This window comes from Heteronotia binoei, chromosome 1 (genome assembly GCF_032191835.1).
Source record: "Heteronotia binoei isolate CCM8104 ecotype False Entrance Well chromosome 1, APGP_CSIRO_Hbin_v1, whole genome shotgun sequence".
NCBI classification, from domain to species: Eukaryota; Metazoa; Chordata; class Lepidosauria; order Squamata; family Gekkonidae; genus Heteronotia; species Heteronotia binoei.
Window position 1 is genome coordinate 173,317,478 of NC_083223.1, and position 17,630 is coordinate 173,335,107.

Here is a 17,630-nt window from a genome sequence, read left to right on the forward strand (position 1 = left end):
CGAGTGACGTGGTGCTTTCAGCGCCAAATCCTCGGAGCCGGAGTGACGCGATTTTTTAGAAGACTTATGGCCGGTCCCGGCGTGCTTCGAAATTTTCTTTCCGGACTTGTGCGTCTGCTTTTGAGAGAGAGGCACGTCCGAAGTGGCCGAATCTCCCGCTCTAGGTGGGGGAGGCGGCGAGGCAGACGCGGGCATCGCCCGCAAAGACAGTTCAAGCAGAAAGCTCCGGAGTCTTGCTGCACGATTTTTACGAGCCTGTTTCCCGAAATTAGCACAATGTGCGCAGGAGTCGACCCGGTGGGCTTCTCCAAGGCAGAAGAGGCAATGGCTGTGGCCGTCAGTGGTGGGGATCTTAGCCCCGCAGCGCCTGCACTTTTTGAACGTAACCTTCCCTTCCATGCGCTCTGGACAAGGGAGGGGAGGGAGGGAAAGAAAAGGGGAAAGGAAGCGCAGAAACGGATTTTTTTTTTTTATATTTTTAGGGACGAAAAATAGCAAGGAATAAAAAGGCGAGGTGAATACGATACCAGATGAAGAGAAGAATGGAGAAGAAAGCGAGCTAAGGAGGAAACGCAGCGAGGTAGGTGATGTCCGGGCGGCGGTAGGGAAGAAACTGAGTGGAATGGGCGCTCTCCCCCCGCTCCAGGCATGCGCAGTCGCTGCCTGCTCCCCAGGGTGGGAGGAAAGCGCGCCAAAAGACGCTATAGGCGAGCTATTGGAGCTCCGAGGTACAGATCCGTTGCCTGCGGCAAGACCCATGTGTGGGACTGCACAGAGACCACGAAGAAGATCTTGCCATTACCACAGACTTCAAAGAAGCTAGCTTACAAATACCTGGGTCCATTCAAAATCAAAAAGGTGATAAATAAAGTGACAGTGGAATTAGAGTTACCGAAGTTATTAGTAAAATCCACCCTGTCTTTCATTGCAGCCTTTTATGCTGGGACCCGGGGGCTACGAAGTGGCAACCTCGTCCGACGGCACCTCAACTGATCCAAGTAGAGGGGCAGAATCACCATGAGGTGCAGGAAATACTGGATGCCAGGTTAAAAAGGGGAGTGCTCTATTTTTTAATAAGGTGGAAGCATTTCCCCCCAAGTCATGATGAGTGGGTAGAAACATCTAATGTGAGAGCATCCCATCTAATAAAGAAATTTTACCTACTGCACGCAGAAAAACCCCCGGTCACGGCTTATGGGGAGCAGTATGTCAAGCATGCATTTTATTCTCAGTAGAAAGCTGTATTGTTTATTATCTTACTGTTCTATTGCATATCAAAGCTATGTAAGCTACCCTTAAGTTCTCACCTACTGTAACAAATATAGAAATGTCAGCTTTGAAGTTAGTGCCTTCCTGGAATAGTTTCCCAGGCATGAGCCTGGGATCCAGGATGCTTGTAACCACAAAAGATAGCCAAACCTGTGATTGTAGCTTTTCACATGCATATGCGAGAATTCCTTGCGTTCTGTTAGTATCTCTTTGATGTATCCTTTAAAGTAAACTATTGTGTATTGAACTGTATCACTTTCAATATGGTCGTGCCATGAGCACAATGGACTTACAATAAACCACTTCTTTGTTTCAAAATCATTGTTTGGTTATCTTGAAGTCTATGCTTGACAGAAGCCAGGCAGAATTTTCAAGTGGTCAGAAAGAGAGAAAACTCACTGAAGTTGCATAGCTTTTTTTCCCTTCCCTGGACTAGCAAAAACAGTACAGGTTGTACAATACATGGACAGCTTTGTGTACTGAAATGGCTAAGAGAATTAATTATGATGTGGGAGGTCTCCAGTTCCAATTTTACTTTCATCACAGATTTACTAGGTAGCCATAAGCAACCTAATCTTTCTCATCTTCAGACCCTTTTTGCAATTTGGAAGATAACAACATTGGTTCACCTCCCAAGATTTAAGGATTACTGAGATAATACATAAACTGTTTTGAGCTCTGAAGTGCCATATAAATGCTAACTATTATTAAAGGCAGGCTTACAGAATCCAAATTTGGGTTACAATAGATTTTGTTAGAATGGCTTGCAAATGAATGCTTTACATTAGGCCTTTCATGTTTTTCTATAAATACAGGTATAACATACAATAGTAATATATGCATTTTGAGAAACACTAAGTATGGATTCCTTCACTGTAAGTCTTGTTTCATTATTAGAGGACTTAGCCCACCGTTGAAGTATCCATGATTGTTCTCTCTCTCCCATCAATATCGTCATCATCGTCTTCATCACTGAATTCAGCAGCAGCATTTTCAAGGAATTTAAATGTCTCTAGTAGTGAAGCAGAGTCTGTCAAATCTGGTTTCCTAGATAAACAAAATAAAAAGTAACATCATTTATTTTGCTTTTGTTCATTTTTATAATGCCCAGAATAATCCAAAATAAATCAAAGATGAAATTATTAAATTTAATATTCACAATGCAGAGATGCAAAAAAAGCAACTAAGGGACATTTTATTACTTCTTCTATTTACCATGCTTTAGTTTTCACCAAACTGATTCAACTATGGTAAAAGCATTACCAAAACTGGTTATGTTTGAAGATTGTTCACATTAGGATAAAAAATTCCTACACATCATCACAAATATTCTACTTTTAAAATGCAAAAAGATCTTATGGATTGACAAGATTTTAAGCAGGCTAGCTGACAGTTCCAACAGTCAACAGTAGCAAAAACATTATGACCTATAGATAGTACCCTACATTTACTTAGCACTGGAAAGTAATCTTTTCCCTGACAGTGTTAGATTTTAACAGTCTTAAGTAGAGTTAATGCCCTTCTAAGGCTGCTGACATGACTGTATATTTCCTGGTTTCTATATTATTACTTTGACATTAAAAAATAGAAATACACTTGCTGGATTTCATTCTTTCCCCAGATGTAACAGGTATCTTCTCAAGCAAGATAAAAGTATGATGCAGATGCTCCTCAGAACATTACTGGATATCATCACTTACCTAGTGAAGTTCATGTCTCAGATTAAGAAAACAAAAAAACACAAAGGTACAAAATTCAGCATAAGAGTTATGTACATTATAGAACACTTTGCCAGATCCTGAAGTCCAGTGCTTTGATTCCTGATCAAGCACAGAATTTAAACATCTTCCAAATAATCTTTTGCTTGATCAAAAATTACTAGGGAACAGTCAACCAACATAATAAAGCCAAGCAAGACATTGCATGCTCAATACTATCTTCTATAGTATTGCCTGGAAATGGATATTGGTGACTAAGCAGACAAGCCAGTTTTCTTTACAAGAGCAAGCGAATAAAATGGAAGCAGGATCAGTTATCAGAGGCTACCCATAATGCCCTATGTTTCAGGATCATTTTGGGAAGTCTCCATGAAACCTTGTGAATTTTACTGCCACTCCTGATAGTAAGCAAATAATTTTTTTTCTGATGCAGATTAAGAACCTTCTAACAGGATGTTTTAAAAAACTAGATACATTCATATACAATTAGTATACTATTTTATTTAGCTAACTAGCACTATATTATAGAAATGGCTCACATTAATGTTCTGTTCATACATAGCTGAAAGGGTCTGCAGCAGGGGTGACCAACGGTAGCTCTCCAGATGTTTTTTTGCCTACAACTCCCATCAGCCCCAGCCAGCATGGCCAATGGCTGGGGCTGATGGGAGTTGTAGGCAAAAACATCTGGAGAGCTACAGTTGGCCACCCCTGGTCTACAGTAATAGAACGATAAGATTTTGATCCGTGCCTTTGGCCTCCAGCTTTGCTAGCCCCACCACCCATGATTAGAAACAATGTTTAAAAGGGATTTTTACACACAAAATCCTACACACACAAGTATGATTTAGATGATCTTTGCAACCCCACACTGAGGGGAAAGATCACACTGAACAACCTTACACAAGTTGCATACTGAGTTTATTATAATTTTAGACCTTTAAATCCCACTATCTCAGCCCATTTTGTTCCTCAATGTCGCTTACAATGAATTCAAAAAATACAGTTTTTACGAGTATCAAGAAATACATGCATGTAACATTTTATCAGGATCAACAAAATAGGCGCAAGTGAAGTTTTTTTGTTTTTAGGATGTGAAGTTTATCTGCTCCCTACTATAAGTGCCTTTTATAAGTTTTCAAGTATGTGTGAAGGGAGGACATGAAGATAGCAATAACTTAATAAAAACCAAGCAACTTCTCTAATGTGTACCTTTTACAAGTAACAGCCATTACCATGTACCTTTCCCTACATTTCAACTCACTGAACCTGGGACAAATTATCTGTGTCAAAATAATCTATTACAAAACCAGCATACTTACATTATGCTCCTGTTTTAAGCCTAAATTGTTTTAGTTTGCAATTTTAAATAAGGTTAAGCCAAAACTGGGGGAGGGGTCTTCAAACAGGAAGGAAAACGTTCACAGTTTGGCTCTCTTCCTGACATTTATTCAAATTGGAGGCATGGGCCATATATTATTACACATCCACAACTGATGGTCACATTGTGTCATCACAAAGCCAGATAAGGGAAGGACAAACTACCCTCATTTTGAATTGGCAATGTGATGTTACGTTCATGACATGATCTCCAAACAGGCAAGATAATCCCTGAAAAAAAGATAGCTACGTTTAAAATTGTACCAAAGCAGGAACCAAAAGGGGTTGCTAGTACAACCACAAAGCACACACAAAAAGGTAAATATAGAAAGGATTTCAGGACTTCCCTCCCAACCACTTTTTGAACCAAGATGTTTGCTAGAGAATATCAATGTAAACCCAGTTTTAAAATGCAACAGTGGAGGAGGGCGTTGTTAAAATGAAGTTACTACTACTGCAAAGCAAGGCCGTAGCCAGGATTTCATGTTTGGTGGGGCTCACAGCAGGATTTGTTGTTTGGGGGGGGCGGGGGGCCAGGCAGTTTGGCAGCCTAGGTAAGCTGCCTTGAATTCTACAAGCTAATCCCCCTTCGCCTGGGCAGTCACAGCAGCTCTGCTCCCCCCACCCCTTATCTGCCCCTCTCTCAGAGACAGAGATCTCTTGACTCTCCCCCGCCCTTGCTCTGCAAAGTGTGTTAGGGAAGGGAGAAAAAGCAAAAAGACTAGCAGCAATACTACTTGTTCAGAGTGGCAGTGAGCAAAGGGAACAGATTGGGGACCCTCCAATGGAGGGGCCATATAGTTGGAAGGGGAAGTTGAAAGGATGGGCCTGGCCCCTCCCAGGCCTCACTGTAGCTACGGGCCTGCTGCAAAGTCTTATTTGAATAATTCTACCAATTCATATGAATCAAACTTGTATACAACTTTATGAACAGTCTTAATTATGATTTTATTAAAATAAATGTTGCAGTATATCAAAATGTGATATTTAAAAAGACATCTAACAAGATCTCCTGTTTCACAACAAATTTATTGCCTAAAACAACTCATCTTTTTCATATTGTCTCCAGCAAGACATACACAGACAGCTTACAGCAATGATTCTATCAGTATTTAATGCAGACTGCTCAGTTTAGAATCTGATTTATAAATAATTCAATAGTTTAAATGCATGTTGGATGTCAAACAATGCAGTCTTGAAGTATTTATTCCAATTTGCAAAGAGAAAAACAACATTAAAATATAGAAGCAAGGGTTAAATTAAAAACCAACTGGTATACTAAGCAAGGGTATACCACACTGATGAGTCAGCTTTCATTCGTTTTCCTTCTGCCAATGACATTTAATATTAAAGATCATCCTTTACATAACATTCACAGCAAGCACTGGAAAGTCTAACTGTTAATAAAAGGTTAATTTTTAGTATCCCCTGCTGAGTTCATTCATGCTGAGTGATGGTACTTATCTTTTGTAAAACCTGTATGCTGATCTGAAGAACATTTCTTTCACTAAACATTATAAAACATATGTGAGTGGGATTATATCTGCAATTTATCAAAATAATGTTTCCATTCACGGGATCGAATCTTCCAGGATACATCCTAAGTCCACATGATGCTCTCCACTGCAAAAGTTTTCATTGGGATCTGTACATTAGCAAATACATTGGCTTGTGTAAAACAGATCTTGGGAAGAACAAATAACTCTTCCTTAAGGAAATATTACGCCAGTTTTATATCACCATGGGGAGCAATAAGCATTTTGCTCCTTTAAGATAAATGGTTTCCTGTTCAGTATTCCTGCACTTGCTGATTTATAGTCATTCTGATAGATTTTAAAAAAGCTAACTGTTATCAATTGTGCTATCCCAGGAAAAAAACAAAAAAGAACTTCACAGAAGTGGAGTCCACAAATGCAGAATTCTTATAAGATCACCACATAAACCCCAATTTGTAACTGACTGTTAGAATTTTTAATTTTTATGGTTGTACTTTATTTATTATGTGTATTCTAGAGGGCACTAACAATCCTATTACACTCCAGGACAAAGTACCTCATCTTAACAAAACAAACAAGTCACAGGTACATTTATGGCCCAATTTCAGCTTAATTACATAAACTCCGATTTGTAACTGACCATTAGAATTTTTAATTTTTATGGTTGCACTTTATTTATTATGATGTGTATTCTAGGGGGCACTAACAATCCTATTACACTCCAGGACAAAGTATCTCTTCTTAACAAACAAACAAGTCACATATACATTTATGGCCCAATTTCAGCTTAATGATTACATATCATGGTACGCTTTTTAAAAGCAAAAGCACCAATTATTCCTCATTTTTCTTACAAAGTTCCAGGGCGGAAAAACCACCAAGCTCACATCATATACTGATAAACATTATAACCCCAAACGTTTACTCAATATAAAGTACGTTACTTTTAAAAGCACAATTTAGAACACATTGCCAGCAATACTTGCCCAATCATCACTTTTTCTTTAATCTCAGCCTCTGTGCCGTTCACCATCGATTCTTGGTTTCTTTCGTTTTCCCCACCTGGCCCATCGCCTGAGAGGCCCAGCAAAGTTCGTACACGTTTTGACTTCACATCCAGTATTGTGTCAGTATATCCCACCTCTTGCAAATATCTGTATAAAGAGAAACCATGCCAGTTACTCAGGAGCTGCCAATGAAGATGTTAACATTGACTGCCACAGTCTTCCCAAAACTGACGCACAGTTAAGTGCTAACAAGAATGAGGCTGTATGCTGATGAAGCAGGCTTCCAAATCATCTTGTACCAGCTGCAGAAGGCACCATTACTTTGCAGTACCAGTCTCTACAGTCCCCAAGAAAAGCAGAGGTCAGCTGTCAGTTTACAAACAATACAGCATTCATTACATTTGTCAAAAGGCAAAACAATTCTCCAGACATTTTCAATTGCCACAACATTATTTTATAAATACACAGACTTTTACATGCCATCCTTCATGGTAATTTTACCAAGATCTATGCAAACCAAAACATAGTTTTTGGCTAATGGTTATTTAATACTATAGTCCCTATTATCTGTTACCCAGTTCCACCACACTTCCCGTCCCTCTGTTTATCCCAGTGTGGCATACATGTTAGAGGTTCAAATTCTTAGTTGGCCATGCAGTTGCACACACTCAACCTAGCTTACCTGACAGCAGAGTTATAAAGATAAAATGGAGGAAGAAAGAACAATGTATGATGCCTTGAGTTCCTTGAAGGAAGGGTGGGATAAAAATGTAATAATCCATATTATCCTATAAATATTTCACACAGATTTGTATAGAAAAAAATTCTGACAAGCAAACATGGCTCAGTTATTCATTTTCAACTTCAAGTTGTTTACAACTTGACGAATTAAGTCAGGGATAAAATTTTCTATGTGTTGTTTGCTTTAAGTATTTCTCCTTTTAATTTTTCAAAAAGAAGTTGCATCATCTTTTTGAAAATTAAACATTTCTGGCCCACCAAATTCCCCTCTTAACTCTAAAAAAGCTCAGGGCTTCTGGTGCATAGGTTTGTCTACCATACTTCCTATTTTGAAAAAATTAAGAAGTCTACAGGCAACACAGAGACTCACAGAACAACTGACTTTTTTAAAAAAAGGAGAATGATTATGGCTTTATTTATTTTTTTCATGTACAGTCTGCCTTTCTTACTGGGACATAAAGCATATTACAAGTAAGATAGAATTATTCAGGCAATCTGTAAACCAATTATAAAATTCATTAATATTTGAATAACTTTTGATTCTAACAGCAAAGATTCCTACTAAATCAGCAAGTGGCTTACAAAATATGATAACATTGGAGCCTAACAGCGAAGACTTCTAGTAAAGCAACAAAACACAGTGGGACTGAGATTGAAAAACTAGAAAGAAAATGGAAGATCTGTATCACTTACCGTGAAGCTTCCTTCTCGGTGGATTGGCAGTGGGTCGGTCCGACTACTGGGTATAGGCTCCTCCTCCTCATCACAGGGTCAGGTCTTCCAATTGATCCGGAGGGGGGAGTGGCCTATACTTCCCAGAACTCTCCAGTTGTATCCGAGCCGCATCCCCCTATAGAAAATAACTTCCAAATCCTCCCCATTAAACATACTCTAGTACTGAGTAAACGAGGAGAACAATTTTATTATGCTCCAATGTACCATACAGAATGGATAATTGAACTAGAGCATTACAAACCACAGTACAGTAACTTATTCCAAAGGAAGGAACAAGCTTCAGAATCCATCTCCAAAACCCAGGAAGCCATTCAACCACCAAAGGGCGGGCCAGACTGACCCACTGCCAGTCCACTGAGAAGGAAGCTTCACGGTAAGTGATACAAATCTTCCGTTCTCCAGTGGTCTGGTCAGTGGGTCGGTCCGACTACTGGGACGTAACAAAGCTGTACATCTCTGGGTGGGACCGGCTTCCCTGTTTAGAGTGCATGCTGCAGCACACGCCTCCCAAAGGCCGCCTCTGCCGAAGCCCACTTATCTACCTTGTAGTGCTTGGTAAAAGTATGCACCAACCTCCAAGTTGCTGCCTTACACACAGCTTCCAAGGAAGGAAAGCACCCCTCAAAGAGTGAGCTGTGATCCAATCTGGAGGGATTTGACCTTGGGCCTTGTAAGCCAGTAAAATACATTCCCGCAGCCATCTACTAAGAGAGGAAGTGGAAACCTGTCGCCCCTGTGACCCTTTACTGAAAGACACAAACAAGGAGTCAGACTTTCTCCAGTCTTTAGTACGTTCAATATAAAAACTAAGTGCCCTCTTAACGTCTAGACAGTGCAACTCCCTTTCCTTGAGAGACTTAGGATTGGGGCAAAAATTTGGAAGCACCAACTCCTGAGACCTATGAAAAATAGAATTAACTTTAGGGATGAAAGATGGGTCTGGTCTAAGCACAACCTTATCATTATGAAAGACACAGGGTTCCTTATCAACAGAAAGGGCCCGTAACTCAGACACCCTACATGCCGTGGTGATTCCCACTAGAAAGAGTGATTTTAAAGTCAGTTCTTTAATCCCACATGATGCCATAGGCTCAAAGGGATGTCTACACAAGGCATTCAGCACTACATTCAAGTTCCATGAAGGGAACCTATGAACCTGTGGCGGTTTGAGAAGTGCAGTACCCCTCAAAAAACGCCTAATATGTGGATGCATGGACAAAGACTTACGCCCCCGCACCCCTTGTATAGCAGAGATGGCAGCCACTTGACGCTGCAGAGTACTAGTGGAAAGCCCCTTGTCCGCCCCCTCCTGTAGGAAGCAAAGAACACCTTGAACCTTCACCTTCAATGGATCCCACCCCTGCTGGGCCGACCACGAAGAGAAAACCTTCCAAGTGGTGTTATACACTCTGTTAGTGGAGAATCTACGTGACACCAACATAGTGTCCACCACCCTCTTGGCATAACCTAGACCTTCGAGCTGCAACCGCTCAACCTCCAGACTGTCAACTGTAACAGGTCCAGCTGAGGATGTGACATGTTGGCCTGAGTCAAGAGATCGTCCCTCCTCGGCAGTCGCCAAGGGGGTTGAACCGACAGCCTCAGTAGTTCCTGAAACCATGCCCGTCTTGGCCAGAAAAGAGCCACAAGCACTATCTCTGCCCTTAGCTCCACTACCCTCTGAATCACCCTGGGCAATAGTGGAGTGGGTGGGAAGGCATACAGTAGCCCTGTTGGCCACTCGCCACTGAGCGCATCGGTCCCTTCTGCTTTTACATCTCTGCTTTTGGCGAAGAACCTGTCCACCTGCCGATTCTCTGCTGTGGCAAACAAGTCCCCCGATACTGGACCGTATCTGTCCACTATCAGACTGAAGGTATCCCAGAGCATCCACTCTGTCTGATCCAGAAAACATCTGCTGAGCCAGTCCGCTAGCAGGTTGTCCTTTCCAGGAACATGAACTGCCTTGATCGACAGAAGATTGGCTTCCGCCCACTCGAAAAGAACCTTTGCCTCGACGTGAAGAGATTTCACTCGGGTTCCTCCTTGTCGATTCACATACGCCTTGGCCGTTGAGTTGTCCGTTTTGATGAGGACATGACGACCTATCAGGACTGCCTGTAAACCCAACAACCCTAGACGAATCGCTCTGAGCTCCAAGAAGTTGATACTGCGTTTCATCTCGTGGGGCTCCCTGAATCATTTGCTCCTGCGAGTGGGCCCCCCAGCCCCATAGACTGGCATCTGTGGTCACACATACTCTCTGGGGTTCACGGAGTGGATGGCCCGGAAGGAAGCGGACCGGATCCAGCCACCACTGCAACTGGGTTGTCACCTCTAGCGGCAGCATCACCAGTTTGTGAATTTTGTTTCCTATAATGTCCTGGAAGGGATGGAGGAAAAACTGAAGGGGTCGAGTGCGGAACCTGGCCCAAAACAGTAAGTCCTGACACGAGACCATCATTCCTAGCAACTGCGCTAGAGACATAACCAATACCCTGCGTTGTTGCAGAACCCCTTGTAACAGGGAGCAGAACTTCTCCCGTCTCTCTACAGTCAAGAATACTCTGTCCATGGTCGTATCTATCTCTACCCCCAAGTGCACTAACCTCTGTGAGGGAAGAAGATTGCTCTTCTCTACATTTACTACAAAGCCATGACGACGTAACATGGTCACGGTCTGCGGAATGTCCTCCAGACATTGCTGGTATGACCCCGCCTTCACCAGGGTGTCATCCAGATAAGGAAACAGGGCCACACCCTGCAGTCTCAGCTCCGCCACCAGCGTTACCAAGATCTTTGTAAACACCCGAGGAGAGGACTTCAGGCCGAATGGTAGGGCCTGATACTGAAAGTGCTTCCCCCTGTAGAAGAAGTGCAGAAATGTTTGGTGTGATTCCCGAATGGGAACATGTAAATAAGCCTCGGATAAATCCAAGGCGGCCAGGAAATCCTGTGGCTGAATGGCTAGCAACACTGACCGTAAGGTCTCCATCTTGAAATGTTTCGTTTGTACGAACTTGTTGAGCCATTTCAGATCCAGAATGGTTCTGAACTTCTGAACTTTGGCACTAAGAAAATTACTGAATAAACTCCCAGCTCCTGTTGGGGTGTTGGGACTAACTCCACAGCCCCAATATCCACCAAATATTGAATGGCTGACAACATTGCTCTGTGAGCGGCCAGATCCCGCTTCCGCGGGACCCAATGAAAGCGGTTGGGAGGGAGTGAAACTCTATAGCGTAGCCCTGTGCCATCACCTCCAATAACCACTGGTCTTGAATAGAATGATTCCAGGTGTCTGCGAATAGAGAGAGACGACCCCCTATTCTCCCTGTCGTCTGGTGACCAGCATAGTCATTGGTATCCCCCCCCTTTTTAGAGGGGTTTAGCATTCTGGTCTGACTTTCCAGAATAGTAGGGTTTAGATTCACGGCCCTTCTATTGCCACTTTCCTCTAAAGGAACGAAAGGGACCTGGTCTAGAAGGCTTCTTGGAGTCTCGAACGGAAGGAAAAGATTTCCTGTTTTGCCTCTTTACCCTTAGAGGGTAACACCTTCTTTTTATCGCTGTTCTCAATGAGATACCTATCTAAGCCCTCACCGAACAACAAGGCCCCTTTAAAGGGTACTGCTGTAACCCTAGCCTGGGCTGCAGCATCTACCTCCCAATTTCGAAGCCAAATGTTGCGTCTAGCCGCCACGCCACAGGCCATGGCTCTAGCCGCTTGCTGCATGGTATCTAATGAACCATCTGCCACAAAAGCAGCAGATAAGGCAATCTTTTTCAGCTCATCCTTGAACTCCTTAGGAGCTCCATTATCCGCTGCTGCTAAATTATTAGCCCAAGTACACATTGCTCTGGCAAACAATGAGGATGTCGTGGCCGCCTTAATGGCCCAGGCTGCCGCTCAAATTCCTTGCGCAAAGCCTGCTCTATTCTTCTATCACATGGATCCTTGGGTAAACCATCTGTGTCCATAGGCAGGACCGAATTAGAGATAAGACTAGTTACAGGGTCATCTACCGCTGGTAACTTTAGCCTCTTAGTGGCCTGCGGAATTAGGGAATAGAGCTTAGAAAAAACTTGCTGGGTGGCCTTGGGCTTAGCCAGCCGTTCCCACTCTGCCTTAACCATAGCGAAAAAAGGCAGCTGGCAAAGGAACCCCTGTTTGAGAACTACTCAGTTTTGGCATCATTTCCCCTGAGCCTGTGGGAGGGTCAGGATCCAGTTCTTCCTTTTCTTTAGGAGTTGCCACAAAGTTAAGGGTCCTTAAAACCTTAGGGAGCAACTTTGAATAATATTAGAGGGGGGAAAGCCTAGATTGCGCTGTAGCAGGCTATTTTTCCTCTTCTGAAAGCTCCCCTTCTTCCCTGTCTGACTGCTGATCAGAGCACTCCGACTCCTCAGCTGAACTTGGGAGAGGTGAATCTAAGCCTAAATGAAATCTGCCCTTAGGTCGCCATTCCAGAGAGTCACTAGGGATGGTATCTCTGCCTCTTTTCCTTTCCTCCTGTTTCCTTTTCAGTGTCGAGGAAGCAGGGGAGTCCAGGTGTTGACGGAGGTCCTGCCCCAGCTCCTTTAGCATTTCTTGCTTAAGCCACTGCAGCAAATTTGCCTTGGCATCATCCCCTGAGAGATCGGGGTTCTGAGCCTCTTGCTGAGAGGCCAGTGTCCCTGATAGAAGAGGTAGGTTGAACTCACTGGGGGAATTGCTCTTTGAACTAGCTGCCATTTCGTTGCCTCCACACGTCACTGGAAACAAAAGTGAAAGTAGAGGCATTCAGAAAATAAAAGGGCGGGAAGAGCACAAAATGGAAGGCAACATGCCTTCACTGCGCCCCGTCGGATCTTAAGGCGTCTTCCACCCTTCCCTCGGTCCCTTTACCGGCCACCGTGAAGGGTTTCTCCCCACTGTCAGGCGTCTCACCGCAACGCAGTTTTGGGCTCCAGAAAGTTCTGTCTGCACCATGCCTCTTCCCAGGGCTCTTCAGTCAAGCTTCCCAACCATGCCAGGTCCCTTTCCACTGCCGGGCGACTTACCGCGCTGCAGTGTTCGGGCTCATGCGGCTTTGTGCCACTTTCCTCCAGCTCTGTTTGGTGTAGTGGTTAAGTGTGCGGACTCTTATCTGGGAGAACCGGGTTTGATTCCCCACTCCTCCACTTGCACCTGCTGGAATGGCCTTGGGTCAGCCATAGCTCTGGCAGAGGTTGTCCTTGAAAGGGCAGCTCCTGTAAGAGCCCTCTCCAGCCCCACCCACCTCATAGGGTGTCTGTTGTGGAGGAGGAAGGTAAAGGAGATTGTGAGCCGCTCCGAGACTCTTCGGAGTGGAGGGCGGGATATAAATCAAATATCTTCTTCTTCTTCTGTTCCTGTTGCGTCAGTGAGGAAAAGGAGCTCCAGAGGGCTCTGCCGTCTCCGACGATCGGGCCTACTCACGAGTAGCCCTCTGACAGCTTGCCTCTCTGCCAGTTTTGTTGGGGCCCAACCCCTACGCTCCTGGCCTTCATTCCTCTTCTTCGTCCGGATCTCCCGCGTTTTTTCCAAAGGCACTCGGAAGAAAGCCATCCTGCTTCATGCAGGGCCGGGAAAAAACTGGAGAGTTCTGGGAGGTATAGGCCACTTCCCCCCTCTGGATCAATTGGAAGACCTGACCCTGTGATGAGGAGGAGGAGCCTATACCCAGTAGTCGGACTGACCCACTGACCAGAGAAAAGTGTTATCCCTAATAAAGATCACCTCTCAAGCTGATTTATTTCATCACAGCTCTCAGATTGCCAGAATGGCCCACAAGTACTAACAAAGGGATCATCATCATCTTCAACATCATCATCAAAACCTTTATTGGCACAGAATCTTTTTAAAAAATTGTAACAACCACAAACTTTAAATATACAAAGACAATCATCCCACCAGAGTTTTAACCTTGTATTCTCTATCCCTCATAGCAATAAAGAGGAACCTCCACTGCAAAGGTAATATGGAGGCAGAGATCTGATAGAAGGAAAGATACAGCTCTCTTCTGGGCAACTGTGTCTATTGATTAAAAGGGGGCTAATTAAGACATTTCATATTTTGTCATAGAATTCGCAAGATGTGAGAAATCGATTCTGTTTTCCTGCTACTACACAGACAAATTCTTTCAGGGTAGGGACATAGGGACCAACTATAAAGCTGTTGGAATCTGTTATTCTGTTCTCGTTTTAATTGGATCCCCCCCACACACACACTATTATTGTAAGCTGCCTTGAGCCTCAAGGAAAGGTGGGGTGTATGTTATAATAATTTTTTTAAAAAAAGCTAATGCTTTTAAAAGCCCTTTCACTGTTATCACACTTTATACCCATTTTAATTACTATCACATTCCACTTTTGCCCTAACTGTGCTACCTCCTCTTTCCTATTACTGTCCTCAACTTTATAAATGATATACTTTACAGATAAATCCACTGGCACACTCCTGCACTATATATATATATATATATATATATATATATATATATATATATATATATATATATATATATATATATATTACTGTATTTTTCGCACCATAAGGCAAGGAGGAAGCATGCTGCCCTCTCCACAGCCGGCGCTCGCAAAGCGCTGGGTTTGCGGAGGGGGCGGGTGCTTCCTCCTTGCCTGCGTGCCTGGCTTCAGCTGTGATGTTTAAAGCAAGCGCTGGGATCGGAGGGGGGAGGGAGCGATCCCAGCGCTTGCTTTAAACATCACAGCTGAAGCTAGGCACACAGGCAAGGAGGAAGCACGCTGCCCCCTTCGCAGCCGGCGCTTGCAAAGCGCTGGGTTTGCGGTGGAGCCACGTGGAGCGATCCCAGCGCTTGCCTGAAGAAGATGGAGCCAGGAAGGCAGGCGCGGGGGAAGCGCCGGATCGGAGGAAGAGGCAGCAGATCGCCCCCCGGAAGGTACGTACCTTCGGACCATAAGACGCACACACTTTCCCCCACACTTTTTTTTGGGGGGGGGAAGTGTGTCTTATGGTCCGATAAATACGATATATATATAGCACTAGTGCACTATTGTATATATTTAAACAGTGGGAAGATTTGTACTTCCATTTAACAGGAAGCAGGACAGAGTTGTCCAACTTTGCACTTTCCCTGGTTCAAAAAGGGGCATCTGAGAGATAAGGAAAAGATGCTCTTCTGAAAAAAATGTTGACTTTACCATGCATAAATCACAAGCACTGACATATTTAGGGTTACCCTTTGTTTTGAGCTAGCATGATGCAGAGGATGATCATTTGTAAACATCATCCAAATGCAATGGAAACAAGCATACTAGGGCAAATGATAGTTTGGGGGGACACTTACTGCCTGAGCAACTGGCGTCCTTGTTTCCATATTAGTTGGCTATTTGGGTGTGAATGGACTTCAGTTTCATTCCCTTCATCTACAAAATGAAAATAAGATAAAAATAAACACAAAAAAAACACAACCAGGAGACTCAATTTTGTCAGTTTCATGATTAAGATGTGACTAATCATTCAGAAGTGCCAAAATCAAACTGAAATACATTGGAGAAACTGTAGACCAAACTAGACAAAATAGTAGATCTATGAATGAATCTCAATAATGCTTTTATTGATAAATAGCAGCTTGGGAGGAGAGGGAGAGAGCAGATTTAGATCAGGAGTGCAGCTTCAGGTGGCCTTTTCCCCCTATGTCTTTTTTCAGTCTCAAATAGCACCCCCAAAAGCTACTCTTTGCCCCTTAAGAAGAGACATACAGGTTGCTTCCCCCAAAAGAGCAAGTGAATGTTGCCCTCTCCCTACACCATAACTGCAATCTGATCCTGTGACTGATGTGTATCAGTTATGAATATTCGGTAAGCCTCGAGAGCAGATCATCATCTGGCCCTTCAAATAAAGTATATTTTACCCCACCCCCTTGTTGCCATCCTTTTTGATTCTTTTTTTTAGGGTAATGTGGATTATTCCATATTTAAGACAGAAAAAAGTTATGTTAATTTACATCTGCAGAGTTATATAAATTCACTGATTATTATTTTGCACAAAAATTAATGCAATCAGAAAGTTATACAGCATGGAAGAATAAATGTAAACTGCACACAATAATCTGAAGCAGAATATATTGCAATTAGTTCAATCAGTTTATTGTTCCGCCTAGTGAAAAATCTTTATTAAAAGGGGGGGAAAATACAGTGTGGCAATTAAGAAATTGTGGTGCTCTAGATATACATACTTGCAATTTGGAGAAAGGAGAACGTGCAACTGTATATTCCTAAAAGAACTATTTTAGGACCACCAACCTAGATTACAAGGACACCATGTGTTAAAGTGGGCATGAGAACTAAATAAGAGAGACAACAGACTCTGATTGACTGGAAGCCTGAGCCTGGTTACAATAAACGTTATGAACTGGAAACAAATATTAGTTTCTGAAGTCCAAAGTAAAATTTAGTATCATGAACCCAGATCGATGCCCACAATATTAGCATCCACCTATACATCCAGAGCAACACAGCTTTCTTTTAAACAGAAGAAGGCACATTTGAAGAATACTCAATAGCAACCTTTAAATGAAGATGAAGGATCACCTCACTTATTCCTTCTTCTTATTCTCCATAGTATAGCTGACACACGTGCAGAGAAGAAGTCTTTTCCTTAAAGTTTGTTTTCTGACAATAGCAAAAGGAATTACTGCTGCTCTTCTTCTTAACCACTCGAATTGTCACTAATTCATCCCACTATCTTTAAGGGAGACTGAGTTTTACCACACGGCTAAAAAAAAATTAATAGCCTTTCGTACTGCTTTTATACTTGTTTGTTATTTATTGTACTTCAGCCTTGGATAACTTGTCTTATGTTTATTAAATAAAGAATGCTACAAGATTACTCCATGGTTCCAGATTTATCTGAGATTATTTTTAAGGAAGTAAATTATATTGAGACATAGTGACTCCATTTTCTTTTTTTATTACTCCAGACATTAGTGAAAAGTAGCCTAACTAACAATTCAACCACCATTCAACACTGTAATTGTATTTATGTATAAAAATAGTAAGCCAATTCAGATACAACACTGGTATCAGAATTTAAAAACTGGGTGAGAGAGAATATGTATATGTCCTCCTTCTCCCTTCTAGCAGATGAGTTCCCATTCATGTTTTTTATTCCATTCTGAACCTAGGTTCAGCACTTGCGACTGATTAAAATAAACAGCCACTGATACACTAACAGTCAAAACTTGGTTTTAATCAGGATTTTAAGACAGGATGTCAGCTGCCCAGGTTTAATTGTTTTG

General features: G+C 42.7%; 1 protein-coding gene across 4 annotated transcripts in view; it reads right to left on the reverse strand.

The window, feature by feature from the left end:
* STRN (striatin) overlaps positions 1–17,630 on the reverse strand; it is a 90,536-nt gene that overhangs the window by 43,330 nt on the left and 29,576 nt on the right. For all 4 annotated transcript variants that reach the window (XM_060244200.1, XM_060244217.1, XM_060244192.1 and 1 more), the window contains exons 4-6: positions 15,678–15,756; positions 6,850–7,017; positions 2,181–2,316 (exon numbers count right to left, since the gene is read on the reverse strand). In XM_060244200.1, coding sequence (XP_060100183.1) covers positions 2,181–2,316; positions 6,850–7,017; positions 15,678–15,756 — 383 coding nt within the window. The remainder of the gene's footprint in view (positions 1–2,180; positions 2,317–6,849; positions 7,018–15,677; positions 15,757–17,630) is intronic.